The sequence below is a fragment of the Suncus etruscus genome, chromosome 5, assembly GCF_024139225.1.
Source record: "Suncus etruscus isolate mSunEtr1 chromosome 5, mSunEtr1.pri.cur, whole genome shotgun sequence".
Taxonomy (NCBI): Eukaryota; Metazoa; Chordata; class Mammalia; order Eulipotyphla; family Soricidae; genus Suncus; species Suncus etruscus.
In genome coordinates this window covers 152,461,239-152,474,812 of record NC_064852.1, presented here as the reverse complement: position 1 = coordinate 152,474,812, position 13,574 = coordinate 152,461,239, and the positions used below count along the sequence as shown (strand labels likewise).

General features: G+C 35.7%; 1 protein-coding gene across 2 annotated transcripts in view; it reads left to right on the top strand.

The window, feature by feature from the left end:
- VPS13B (vacuolar protein sorting 13 homolog B) overlaps positions 1 to 13,574 on the top strand; it is a 724,212-nt gene that overhangs the window by 82,388 nt on the left and 628,250 nt on the right. For both annotated transcript variants that reach the window (XM_049773957.1, XM_049773956.1), the window contains exons 12-14: positions 29 to 220; positions 4,809 to 4,978; positions 8,546 to 8,740. In XM_049773957.1, the coding sequence (XP_049629914.1) occupies positions 29 to 220; positions 4,809 to 4,978; positions 8,546 to 8,740 (557 nt within the window). The remainder of the gene's footprint in view (positions 1 to 28; positions 221 to 4,808; positions 4,979 to 8,545; positions 8,741 to 13,574) is intronic.

The following is a 13,574-nucleotide window of genomic DNA, read 5'->3' as shown; positions in this document are numbered from 1 at the left end:
TATTAATGAAAAGTTTAATCTTTTGTAGGTTCTATAAATCTGCAAGACTTTACTTCAGGGAAAAGTGAAGATTTGGGAACAGTTCAGGAGAAGTCTACTAAAAGTCTTGTTATAGGTCCTCTTGATTTTCGATTGGATAGCAGTGCAGTCCACAGAATTTTGAAAATGATTGCTTGTGCCATGGAACACGAATATGAACCATACAGCAGACTAAAACCAGGTTTGTTTCTTTTAAATTTGGACTCACTTATCTGGTGATTTGAATGCCAGCTTGTTCTATTTTGCTAACTTATCTCTATTAGTTTATTTTGCCTGATTTTCATATATTCAGTTGTTAAAGAATAAATGTGTGGAATTATGGAGAAGCTCAGATTTCGAAGTCATGTGAAAAAGTACTTTATTTGCCAGCATTTTATTGTCTGTGGGAATAAATGACACAGGATTATGGTGCATAATTCTTTTAATGCCTTGTTAAATTCTCTTGGTATTTTGTTAATGACTTTTGTATCTGTATTCATCAAAGATGCTAATCTATAATTTTTTCTATTTATGATGTCCTTGTTTGATAGATATTTATTTTGTGAAATAGTTGGGTATTTTTCCTTATTTTCAAATTAAGAAAAATTTCTTTGGGGGAACTATGATTTACAAAATTGTCAATGACAGATGTATAAATGTATAATGTATAAAAATACATTCAGTGTTCTATACCATTTGCTCTACTACAGAGTTTTCCTTTGTTCCTGTCCTCCACCATGGTCAACTCAACTTTGTACTCCATTCTAGGCTCCATTGTCTTTGGCCATTTTCATTTTCTTCCTGTATGTCATCATATCCCAATATAAGAGAGGTTATTTTCAATTTTATTGAAGACTTGGAGAAGGAGAGGTCTTATTTTTTTCAATGTTCTTTTAAAATTCCCTTATTTTAAAGCCATCTGGCCCTGGAGGCATTGAGTACAGTTTAAATTTTGTTACTGTCTGCTTTTTCTTTTATGGACACCCAATTCATCTTTAGATATTGTATATTTATAAGAATGTTCATTTCTTGTGTATTGTCCAGTTTGTTGTCCTAAATTATTCAGAATACCCTTAATTCTTTATATCGCTGTAGTAATTGTTTCATTTGTATAAAGATTTGTTTATATCTTTAACATTTTCATAGAACCAGCCCTTTGTTGTTCTTTTGGATTGTATTTTTTAACTCTGGTTAAATATCTTCTCTAATTTTTATTATTAGCTCCATCTATTAACTTGTGGTTAGCTTTTATTTTCTAATTTCTTTTGTGTGACCTTTTATTTGTGATTCTTACTTATTAAGATAGGTAGGTCTGCTTTGTCATAAACTTCCTTCTTAGAGATATTTTACTGCATTGTATTGATTTTCATAAGCTGATGATGATTTGGTTTGTAGTTTTATTAGGGAAGCGATGCTACAAGCATTATAATTTTTTGGTGGGGGTTGTATTTTGGGTTATACATAATGATGCTCAGGGAATATTTCTGACTTTATGCTCCGGAGTGATTTCTGGTGCTGTAGGTGGGGGCCCATATGTGGTGTTGGGAATTCGAACCTCAATCAGTAGATATTTAGGAAACTCCTATACTATTTCTCTGGCTCATGATACAAGATAATATTTTCATAATATATAGCTCTTTTGGTACATGTGTCAACTAATTTTCTTTCTCATATTGAATTACCATGAATTACAGAGTTACAAATTATTCATTATTAAGTTTTAGGTGTACAACATTCTAGTACCAATCACTTTACCAGTTTCCTCTTCACTCCACCAGTGTTGCCAATCCAGTCCCATACTTCCCTCCACATGACCTTTATCTCATTACTGTTGTAGTGTTCTCAACCTTATTCCTCTTCACCCTCATTCCCTGTGGCACGCTTCATACTGAAGCCTCAGTTCTTCTGTTCTTCATTTATATTGCCTTTGGGTCTTTGTGATTCTTTATATAGATTATTTATATAGATTCCTTTATTAAGTATTCCACATATATGAGAGGACATTCTGAAGTGTCTCTCCCCATACCTCACTTCACTCAGCATGATACACTCCAGATCCATTCATGTAGCAGCAATCTATAAACTAAAAAGATGAGAGAATAATAATAATAAAACACAGCATGTGACTTATACTTTCAATATTAATAAACAATTTAATCTTTTGTAGATTCTAAAAATTTACAAGGTCTAGGCGAATATTTGGGAACAGTTCAGAAGTCTACTAAAAGTCTTGTTAAAGGTCTTCTTGATTTTCGTTTGGATTTTTTTTTATTTGATTTTCTGTGGTCCAGAGAAATTATTTTTTTCTTATGGCCCAGTAGTATTCTGTGAACTCATTTTTTGAATATTTAAAGATGAAATAATTTACATGTGTACTCTTTAGTATATATTTTCTAACTCTTTATAAGAGAGTGAAATACTTTATATTCCAACAAGCAGCGTAAGATAGTTTTATTTATTCTTGGTCAATGGTTGGCAGACTATGAATTATTACCTCTTTTTGTATAGACCTTGACCTGATTATGGCTTTTACATTTTTCAGTGATTAAAACTATTACATTATTTGTTTTTTGGGGAGGTCACACCTGGCAGCGCTCAGGGGTTCCTCCTGGCTCTGTGCTCAGAAATCGCTCCTGGCAGGCTTGAGGGACCATATGAGATGCCGGGATTTGAACCATCGTCCTTCTGCATGTAAGGCAAACATCCTACCTCCATGCCATCTCTCTGACCCCAAAACTACTTCATTATTAAGCATGAACATTTTATGACATTTAATATTACATTCTTATATGTAAAGATTTATTGAAGCATGTCATGTTGATTCAGTGATATATTTTCCTAGCTGCCTTTATATAACTAGTTGAGTTGAGAAACTAGATAGACTATAGCTCAGATTGTCTAAAAAATTAGGGTCCGGAGAGATAGCATAGTGGTAGGGCATTTGCTTTGCAAGCGGCCGAGCCAGGACCAACAGTGGTTCGAATCCTGGCATCCTATATGGTCCCCCGTACCTGCTAGGAGCAATTTCTGAGCACAGAGCCAGGAGTAACTAACTCCTGAGTGCCATCAGGTGTGGCCCAAAACCAAATCAACAAAAAATTTATGTATGTTTATGCATAGAAAATGTTTGGTCTACAAACTTGCCAACACTTAGGGTTCTTTTTTGTATGTTGTTTTTTGGCCTTTCTAATGTGCTCATGAAAGTAGGCTTTACACTTTATTCTACTTGACTCATGGGTATCTACTCTGAGAGTTAGGTTCTTAAGACTGCAAATGCTACCTAAGCCTGGCAGTGTTTGGAGCAACCATCTTCACATCAAATTCCATCTTTTTTGTAGGCAACAGGGGTATTCAGAAGTGCTAAGGAAGTGGTGGTGCTCAGGCAGGCCATGCCATGTTAGGGTTTAAACATAGAGCTTTAAGCTTGGGGTGACTGTGTTCCCCTATCTGAACTACTATGTGATGGCTTAGTATTTTTAGTCTTTTATCAAAATGTAGCCATTCTGATAGGTGTATGTTTGGCACTTATCACAATTGAACTTATTTTCAGTCTTTTGGTGTCTAAGGTTAGTTGTCTGGTATTGGATATAATTTTTGGCTAGATATATTAACTCTTGCTGCTTCACGGCATTTTTCATTATTTTTTGTTAAATATTAATAGTAAATAACAATTATATTAGTATGTAATCTTTTTAGAACTATCTCTGTTATATATGGAAAATATTTCTGGCCTTTCATGGTTTTTCATGATCTCAGTAGAGATTTTGTTACGAAAAGAATTATTTTTTGAATGAAAGAGAGAATAACTTATTTAAAATACTTAAAAATTAAAAAATATTTAATATATCAGTGAACATAAATAGCATTCTAGAGATATTTATTAAGGGCAAGTCTTTAAATTGTTTGACTTCTTTTTTTTTTTTTTTTCGGCCATATCCATTTGATGCTCAGGGGTTACTCCTGGCTAAGCGCTCAGAAATTGCCCTTGGCTTGGGGGGACCATATGGGTTGCCAGGGGATCGAACCGCAGTCCTTCCTTGGCTAGCGCTTGCAAGGCAGACACCTTACCTCTAGCGCCACCTCACTGGCCCCTAAATTGTTTAACTTCTAAAAGACTAGAATTTGACCTTAAAATTTAGAATATCGATATAAGAAATTTATTTATTTATTTATTTATTTATTTATTTATTTATTTATTTAGTTTTTGGGTCACACCTGGCAGCACTCAGGCATTACTCCTCGCTCTACACTCAGAAATCGCTCCTTCAGGCTCGGGGATCATATGGGATGCCTGGATTCGAACTACCATCCTTCTGCATGCAAGACAAACACTCTACCTCCATACTATCTCTTCAGCCCCCTTATTTTATTTTTGAGCAACATAAGAGTAGTGATCACAAGGTAGTCCTGCCATTGTGCTTAAGGGTGATTCTGAAGTGATGGGCATATTAGATGTGGGCCAGAGTTTGAACAAAGGTTAGCTGCATACAAAACAAAAACAAACTTATTTTACTTTTTTTGTTTGTTTGTTTTTGGGCCACACCTGGTGATGCTCAGGGGTTACTCCTGGCTATGCACTCAGAAATCGCTCTTGATTTAGGGGACCATATGGGAACTAGGGGATTAAACTGGTCTGTCCTAGACTAGCGCGGGTAAGGCAGATGCCTTACCGCTTGCGCCGCCATTCCAGCCCCTTTACCTTCTATATTTTGTATCTGGCCTCAATCTTAAAATTATTTAAAAAAATAAACTAAAATATTTTTATCTTTTAACAATCTTTTAAATTTTAGATGTTAGGAATGAGAATGAAACAATACTGAATTCTGAAGATGTGACATCTTTAGAAGAATATATTCCTACTCGACATACAAGTGTTACACTTCTCAAAAGTACTTGCACTATTTTCATGGCTGAATTTAACTTGCTGGATCATTTGCTTCCTGTCATTATGGGAGAAAAGGTATATTTTGTGATTACTTGTTTTTATCATATCAGGCATATTTGTGGCTCTGATGGAATTGTGTAAGAAAGGTGATTAAACAAAGAATATGTAATTATTCATTATCAAATTAAGGGAATGTAACTGAATTTTCAGAAAGTCATTTATGTCTGTATATGCTTATTTGTATATATGCATATATATTTTATTCAATAAAATTGCTTCAGTTGAAAGCTGTTTCTATTTTATTTTTATTTTATTTTTGGTTTTTGGGCCACACCTGGTGATGCTCAGGGGTTACTCCTGGCTATGTACTCCTGGATTTGTGAACCATCTGGGACACCAAGGATCGAACCCAGGTCCATCCTGGGTCAGTCACATGCAAGGCAAATGCCCCACCACTGCACTACCTATCTGGCACCCTAAAGCTATTTTTAAAGAAATGTAGAACACAGGCCTAGCAGACAGACCGTATTTTAGATAGTAGCTTTTGGTTGTTAATAATTATTTACTATATATTGGGTACTGTTAACTGCTATGTTATTAAGTCAAGAGATCCTCTGATGAAGATTTTAGTAGATAAAATTAAAATATGTCAGTATTAGACTGGAACTTTATTTGACTTTTGGGTCACACCCTGCTGTGCTCAGGACTTTATCCTGACTCAGAGATCACTCCTCATGGCCTCAGAGGAAACTGTGGGGTGCTTAGATTGGATCTGGGTTCAGTTCTCACCCACTGTACTTTAGCTCTGAGATTTGAACTGTGTAGTTGCTTTATTAACAAATTCAGGAATAAGGCAGACAGATGGAAGATTTCTTTTTATTTGAATTATTTTTTATTAATTGCTTTATTTAAATGCCGTGGTTACAAAATTGTTTATTGTTGGGTAAGGTGGAAGTTTTCTTTTCTTTCTTTTTTTTTTTTTTTTTTTTTTTTGTGGTTTTTGGGTCACACCCGGCAGTGCTCAGGGGTTATTTCTCGCTCCAGGCTCAGAAATTGCTCCTGGCAGGCACAGGGGACCACATGGGGTGCCGGGATTCGAACCAATGACCTCCTGCATGAAAGGCAAACGCCTTACCTCCATGCTATCTCTCCGGCCAGGTGGAAGTTTTCTAAAGAAACAATTTATAGAAAAGAAGCAAATCATATTTGGAACTAAAAATTGATACATTAGAATTTAAAGAATAGGTAAACAATATACTGTTAAAATGTTTATCAAAGGAAGGCCTAGAAGAAATAGTACAGCATGTATGGCATTTTCCTTGCATGTAGCAGACCTGAGTTGACCCCCAAATAAAATGGTATTCTGAGTACTGTCTGGAATGATCCCTGACTGAGCACAGAGCCAGAAGTAAGCCTTGAATACTGCTATGTGTGGCCTAAAAGCTATTTGAAAATAAAAAAGGGTTAACCAAAGGACCTGGGATTTGACTGATCACATGCCTTATATGTGTCTCTCCTGGGTTCAGTTCCTAGCACTATAAAAAAAAAAATTATAGGGAAGATACTGCAGCTATCTTAATATAATATGTAGAAAGATTACCATTCGAAATAGTGGTACTTCAAAAAAAAATACTGTTAAAGATTGGACAACATAATATCACATGGCATGTTCTGTATAAGCAAGTAGGCATGAATACAAGTACAGGACCTGACAAAACAAGTTAATATGATTGAAATAATAATATTGATCATGTTCTCTGTTAGGGATTCATTATGACTTAGGAAGGGATATAGAGAGTCTTTTAGGGTGCTTGAATTGCATAGTAATTGCGGATGTAAAAATTAATTTCTGCAATTAAGATTTGTGTGCCTTAGGTCAAGTAAACTTTCTTAAAATATAATGACTCAGAAATGAACAACAGTGCATCATAAAAGGATTATATGTTCAGTTTATTAATTTTGTCCTCTTTGTTCCTCAATAATGGTACTTTTCACTCACTTTGTAGAGGTCGGGGTGGGGGCATCTTCCAAGCATACTCAGGGCATCTGAAGGTCCCTTCTAGCTATTATCTGCCAATTAGACAGGATGGGTTATTATTGGGGCCAGTGCTGCAGTATTGCTTGGGTCCACAGGTATTAGGGCTTTTAGGAACACCCTCTCAGTGGTCAGCAGATTCCAATATTCAATATTTCTTCAATATTCTGAGCTATGCTTGGTGGAGGGGGCATTCTAGGTGGCAGGGATTAAATTTAGGTTTTCCTCCACTTCCACCCCTGAGTTCTCTCTTCCAACTCCAGCAATTGGGTTTTGGAGAGATTTTTACTATCATTAGCAAATGCCTGCTAAAGTTCAATACTTCCCCCAATTGTGACAATGAAAGGCAAAAATAAATAAATAAATAAATAAATAAATAAAACAAAACCAGAAAACTGCTATTCCCACATATTTTTACTTTTGAAGGTGAAGTATTTATTGCTTTCTCTATTGAGAATCTAATATATGGATTATTTTGTTTGGTTCTTTTTGGGTCACACCTGGTAGCGCTCAGGGTTTACTCCTGGCTCTGTGCTCAGAAATCGCTCCTAAGGTAGAGTGTCAGTTATGAAACAAGAAAGGATTGCTTGTAAATCAGTGTCCATACTCTTCTTGAAATAGATCTGCGGGAGCCGGAGAGATAGCATGGAGGTAAGGCGTTTGCCTTACATTCAGAAGGATGGTGGTTCGAATCCTGGCATCCCATATGGTCTCTCAAGCCTCCCAGGAGCAATTTCCGTGTGTGAGCTAGGAGTAACCCCTGAGCACTGCTGGGTGTGACCCAAAAACCAAAAACCAAAAAAAAAAAAAAAGTAATAAGTATATCTGCATTTATATGGAAGCTTAGGGAAATTCTACAGCTCTGAAAAGACCAAATTCATCTTAAAATTCTTGGAAATTTATGAGACTTAGCATGCATATTTTTGGCAGGTAGAATATGGATAAGATTCTTTTTTCTGTTCTTCAGACTTTGCATATTATTAGCTTCTTTTACCCTGTTTTGAACAGTTTACTTAGTTCTTTATTTAGCTAAAAGTGATTAAAGAGAAAGGAGGTAAAAAAGTGAATGGATCTCAGTTATCTGAAAGTTTTGGTAGGGAGCTGAGTCCAAGTAAATAATTTTAACGACTCAGAGATGTCTCAGGGATAGATTCCTTGCTCTGTACTTGAAAGTTCTAGGTTTGATGCCCTTCACAAGTACTTGGTGTTCCCTGAAACACAAGGAGGAGATGACTTCCTCCTCAAATGTAAGAAAATACCTTCCCTTTGTCTGTTTGAGGACTTGAAACCAAAGACATACAAAAACATTAATGACCTTACTCCTTTCTGTCTTGTTTGACCAAAACTTACAAACAAACAGGCAAACAAAAATACCCAACATTAGCTGAAAAGGAAGTGATAATTTTTTCACTGAATATTCATTATTTGAATCTGACACATAAAATATGCAGGTGTTTTTATTGATTATGGTAAAGAGTTTCAAATAAGGTATAATTTCTAGAATGACTACATCAACTTAAAATGTGTCATCTGAAGCTGTGTAGATGACATTGTATATTAGTCACTGTTTTATTCCTGATATATAAAGTAATCCTTTTATTTTCCAGAGCTCAAGTAACTTTATGAATACTACAAACTTCCAATCTCTTCGTCCATTGCCAGCTATTCAGATAGTAGTGGATAAAATTAATCTGGAACATTCTGTGCCAATGTATGCTGAACAGTTAGTACATATGGTCAGCAATCTCTCTCAGCCTTCTGACAATTTGCTTCATTATTGCTATGCACACTGCTATCTTAAGGTATGTAAAATGAATTTTCCTTCTTTATTATCTTGTTAGATTTGGGAGACTTAAACAAATTTTTTATTTCTTGGAGTTGTGATCATACTTGGTTAATAAATTACAATTGTTAAATGAGATACGATAGAGGCGCTAGAAAGATCAAAGAAATAGTGTACATGCTTTCCATGCTAGAAGCCTGAATTCAATCCCTGGCACTATCTGTCTACCTAGCATCACTGAGAATTATCTCAAACACTTTGCTGACACTTGTCTCTAGGCACCACTGGGTGTAGTCTTTGGGCAAAAAATAAAATATGATAAATATATTTATTACTCAATATGATTAAAATAGGAAGTAAAACTATTTAAAAGATGCATTTTAACTGTTTGGAATATTGTGCTTATAAGATATTAGTAATGATACTTTTTGAAACATTAGGATCTCGGGGCTGGAGAGATAGCATGGAGGTAAGGCGTTTGCCTTTCATGCAGAAGGTCATTGGTTCGAATCCCAGCGTCCCATATGGTCCCCTGTGCCTGCCAGGAGCAATTTCTGAGCATGGAGCCAGGAATAACCCCTGAGCACTGCCGGGTGTGACCCAAAAACCACAAAAAAAAAAAAAAAAAAAAAAAAAAAGAAACATTAGGATCTCATAATATTTATAAATAGCGAGACCCACATATTTTTATGGTCATACTTGAAACACAATTTATTTTTTGTTTTTTGGGTCACACCCGGCAGTGCTCAGGGGTTACTCCTGGCTCTCTGCTCAGAAATAGCACCTGGCAGGCACGGGGGACCATATGGGACGCGATTCCCACCTTAGGCCCTGGATCGGCTGCTTGCAAGGCAAACACCGCTGTGCTGTCTCTCCGGCTCCTGAAACACAATTTTTTAACCTTTTTCTGCATGTGGGCTGCTTCCAGTATTACGGTTTTCACTCGTGGACCCCTGTTCTATTCATAGGTTCCCTAGTTTCATGCCTTTATCTCCCCTACAGTTTATGTGATTTTTTTCACCTATGCCCCCCTTCATGGGTGTAGAGGAAAGGCATCTATAAGGTGAGTTTCTACCACACCCAACTGAGAAATATTGCTTTAAAAAGACTTAGGATTTTTTACAAGAGAATATCCATGTGACAGAATGTTTTAGAAAGAGGATTTCATAAAATAGTTAAATATTCTTATTAGAAGTCATCTTAAATTTTCTTTTTTTTAAATTTTTGGGCCACACCTGGTGACGCTCAGGGATTACTCCTGGATATGTGCTCAGAAATTACTCCTGGCTTGGGGGACCTTATGGGATGCTGGGATTGAACCCAGGTTCATCCTGGGCAGCCACATGCAAGGCAAACGCCCTACCGCTGTGCTGTGCTATTGCTCCAGCCCCTTAATTTTTTTGAATGAGAAGCAAATTCTAAGTCAAACTAGGTAAGGAGGTGGAGCAATAGTACAGTTGGTAGGGTGCTTGCATTGCATATATCTGGGTTCAGTCCCTGGTGTTCTATATTGTCTTCCACGTTCTTCCAGGAGTATTTTCTGAGTGTAGAGCTAGGAATAAAATCTAAACATTGCTGGGTATGATCCAAACAAAAACAACAACAAAAACAAACATCAAACTAGATAAAGTTAATTATTTGTGGCTTTGCTCAGCATTTCCATATATTTTATTTTAATTTTTGTAAATAAGTAATATATACAAAAATATATAAAAATACATACATAAATAACTGTTGAGTGATAAGATTATGTTCCAGACAAGGATTTCATTCTCAATACTGCTACTCAATAGTATTGCAAGTTCTAGTTGTCACAGTTGGCAAGAAAAATAAATTTTAAGAGGTTCAGATAGGAAGAGAAGTAGTAAAACTTATCATTACTTGAGGATTAAATGATAATTTATGTTGTAAGTTTGAAGGACTCCACCAAAAACCTGTTAGAAACAATAAACCAAAATGGTAAACTGGTCAGCTAAAAAATCAACATACAAAAATTTGTTGCATTTCTCTAGAAGTTAAAAAAAAACATTTAAAATTTCAACAGAAAGAATGGGAAGAATTAACATCATTAATATGAAGGTTAAACCAAAAGCATTATACAGATTCTTTGCAATACCTATAAAAATCCCAATGTGATTCTTCAAAGATGTAGAGCAAATACTGCAATTTTTTTATGGAATCACAAAACTCTTTTGACTGAACATTTGGCTTTTCTCGTTTTCTGCGAACAGAGGAGATGTATAGCATTATGGATTTGAAGTTTATACAGTGAAATTATAGCAATCTAAACAGCATGATTTAGAAATAAAAGGAGACATTCTAATGAGTGGAATAGAATTCAGACTCCAGAAATAAAGTATTTGAAACATGGAGAATCAATTTCTAACAATGAAGCCAAGAACATAAAATGGATTAAAGAAAGCCTTTTCAGTTGATGGTGCTGGAAAAAATGGATAGACATGTAAAAGAATGAAATTGCCCACTGTATCACACTTAGAGTGACTGTGAGGCCTAGATGTTTGGCCCAACTCTATTTAATCCATTGAAAAATAATACCCGGTCAAAACTCTCCATAATAATGGTCTCAGATGTATATTTTCAGAGCTTTGACTTCATTATAAAGGGGGAAAATAGTCAAAATGAACAAATGGAATTATATCAAACTAAAAGTTCAGGCACTGTGGAACAAACTGTTAGAAAAAACAAGGACATTCTATAGATTCAGAGAAAGTATTTGCTGCATGTCTTACGAGGCACTAAAATGTTTTTTCTTTTAAATCATTTAAAATTTTTTTTTAATATTTGCAACTCATAACTCTATTAATAGTATACTTGTGAGCTCTCTGGAGGGCAATAGTTTTACCAATTCATTTATAATAATCAATTCTTTGATTACTACATTCAGGGAGAAGTAGAACTTAATTAGCTTACAATTGCTATTATTTTTTCCCATCATGTAGGGGAGCCCTCGGTAACTTGCTTTGCAAAGATCAATGGATGATACTTGTTAACATTAAGGAATAATGTATTCTGTAACACCTAATTGTGACTCCATGATGAATACCAAGGCTATAGTTTATGACAGCTTACAGTTAAGTTCATCATAAATTCAATTTATGAGTGGTCTGAAAGAGCTTTCAAGTATTTACTGGGTAATCCATTCCAACTAACAGACTCTTAGGTTTATTCTTGTATTAAGGATAAATTACCCACCTAGAATCAACAACATTTTTATTTCAGGCACTAATTGCAATTTCAAGCTTTCCACCTTGGTCACAAAGTTCCCAGAGTCATTATGCAAATAGGATCTTTCTCTAACTCTGAGTTCTGCACAGAAGTGGATTTTGCTAAATCACATGGAAAAAAATTCTTGTTATACCCTAATCCTGGGACTATGAGTTTTTACTTGCCCCATATTTGCATAACTGAAAGGGTCACACAGATGACCCAAGGCAGGACAAAGAAGATCTGCACCAAGACGATCTTCAATTTTTGAAAAATCAAAAAGCAGCTGGCTGCCTCTCTTAGTAATATAGAAACAAAACCACAATATCAATTATACTAGAGAAAAATATGTTAGGGCATGCATAAGCCTATGTATTTGTATAATTGTACATGTATTTAGATGTGTATTATATCTGATGTATAGGCACAATGCAGATATATTTTGCATAAAGTTATATATTCATTAATAAAAGTAATGACATCTGTAAACTATTTTTCCAATTTAATAGCACTTATAAACTTATGTTGAAGACAAATTGACACTTTCCCCACATCTTTCTAATTCCCAGTTCTACTTTTAGTACTTAATTCTTTTTTTATTTTATTTTTATTTAAACACCTTGATTACCACATGATTGTGATTAGGTTTCAGTCATGTAAAGAACACCCCCCTTCATCAGTGCAACATTCCCACCACCAATGTCCCAAATCTCCCTCCACCCTACCCCACTCCCACCAGTACTCTAGACAGGCTTTCCAGTTTTCTCATTCATTCACTTGGTTATGATATTTCTCAGTGTAGTTATTTCTCTAACTGCACTCACTACTCTTGATGGTGAGCTGAGGCACTAAAATTTAAGATACATGAAACACTCAGCAGAAATAAAAAGCAAAAATAAATAATCTCATTTCAGAATGGTGAGAACACCTGAACAAAAAAAATATTTTTTTGTTTGTTTGTTTTTGGGCTACAACCCATCGCTCAGGGGTTACTCCTGGCTCTACGCTCAGAAATCGTTCCTGGAAGGCTCGGGGACCATATGGGATGCCGGGATTTGAACCACTGTCTTTCTGCATGCAAGGCAAACACCCTACCTCCATGCTATCTCTCCGGCCCCAGGAATGTCTTTAAAGGAGTTTTTTAATGTTTAACTTAGGAATTAGCTTAAGTGAGTTCCTGTCTTTGTATTGTATGCTTCCCTCACCTTACCATTTTCTACTTCTGGATTCCCCTTCCCTATCCACACACACCAGATCTAGTTCATGTGGTCTCTGAGCAAGGTTGGGTATTATTTCTAGAGGAAAATAACCCCCAAAACAAAAATCACAGAATGGAGATGTGACTAACAGCAGGGCACATGGTTTGCTTGGTGTGAAGCCTTGAGTTTGATCCCTGGCACTGTATGACTCCCCTGAGTACTGCCTAGTCTAGTGTAATGTAGCCCCTGAGCCATTGCAGTATTCCAAGCATTACTAAGCTCATGCCCCAAAATATTGCTAGCTAGAGTGCCTTTTCCCACCTACCCCTCAAATAGGAAAAAAGTCCCTTAAATATTCTTATATTTTGTAAAATGAGAATAAAGAAACTTAGAGACACCAGTTTTAGATAATTCCCAGATACATTTAAC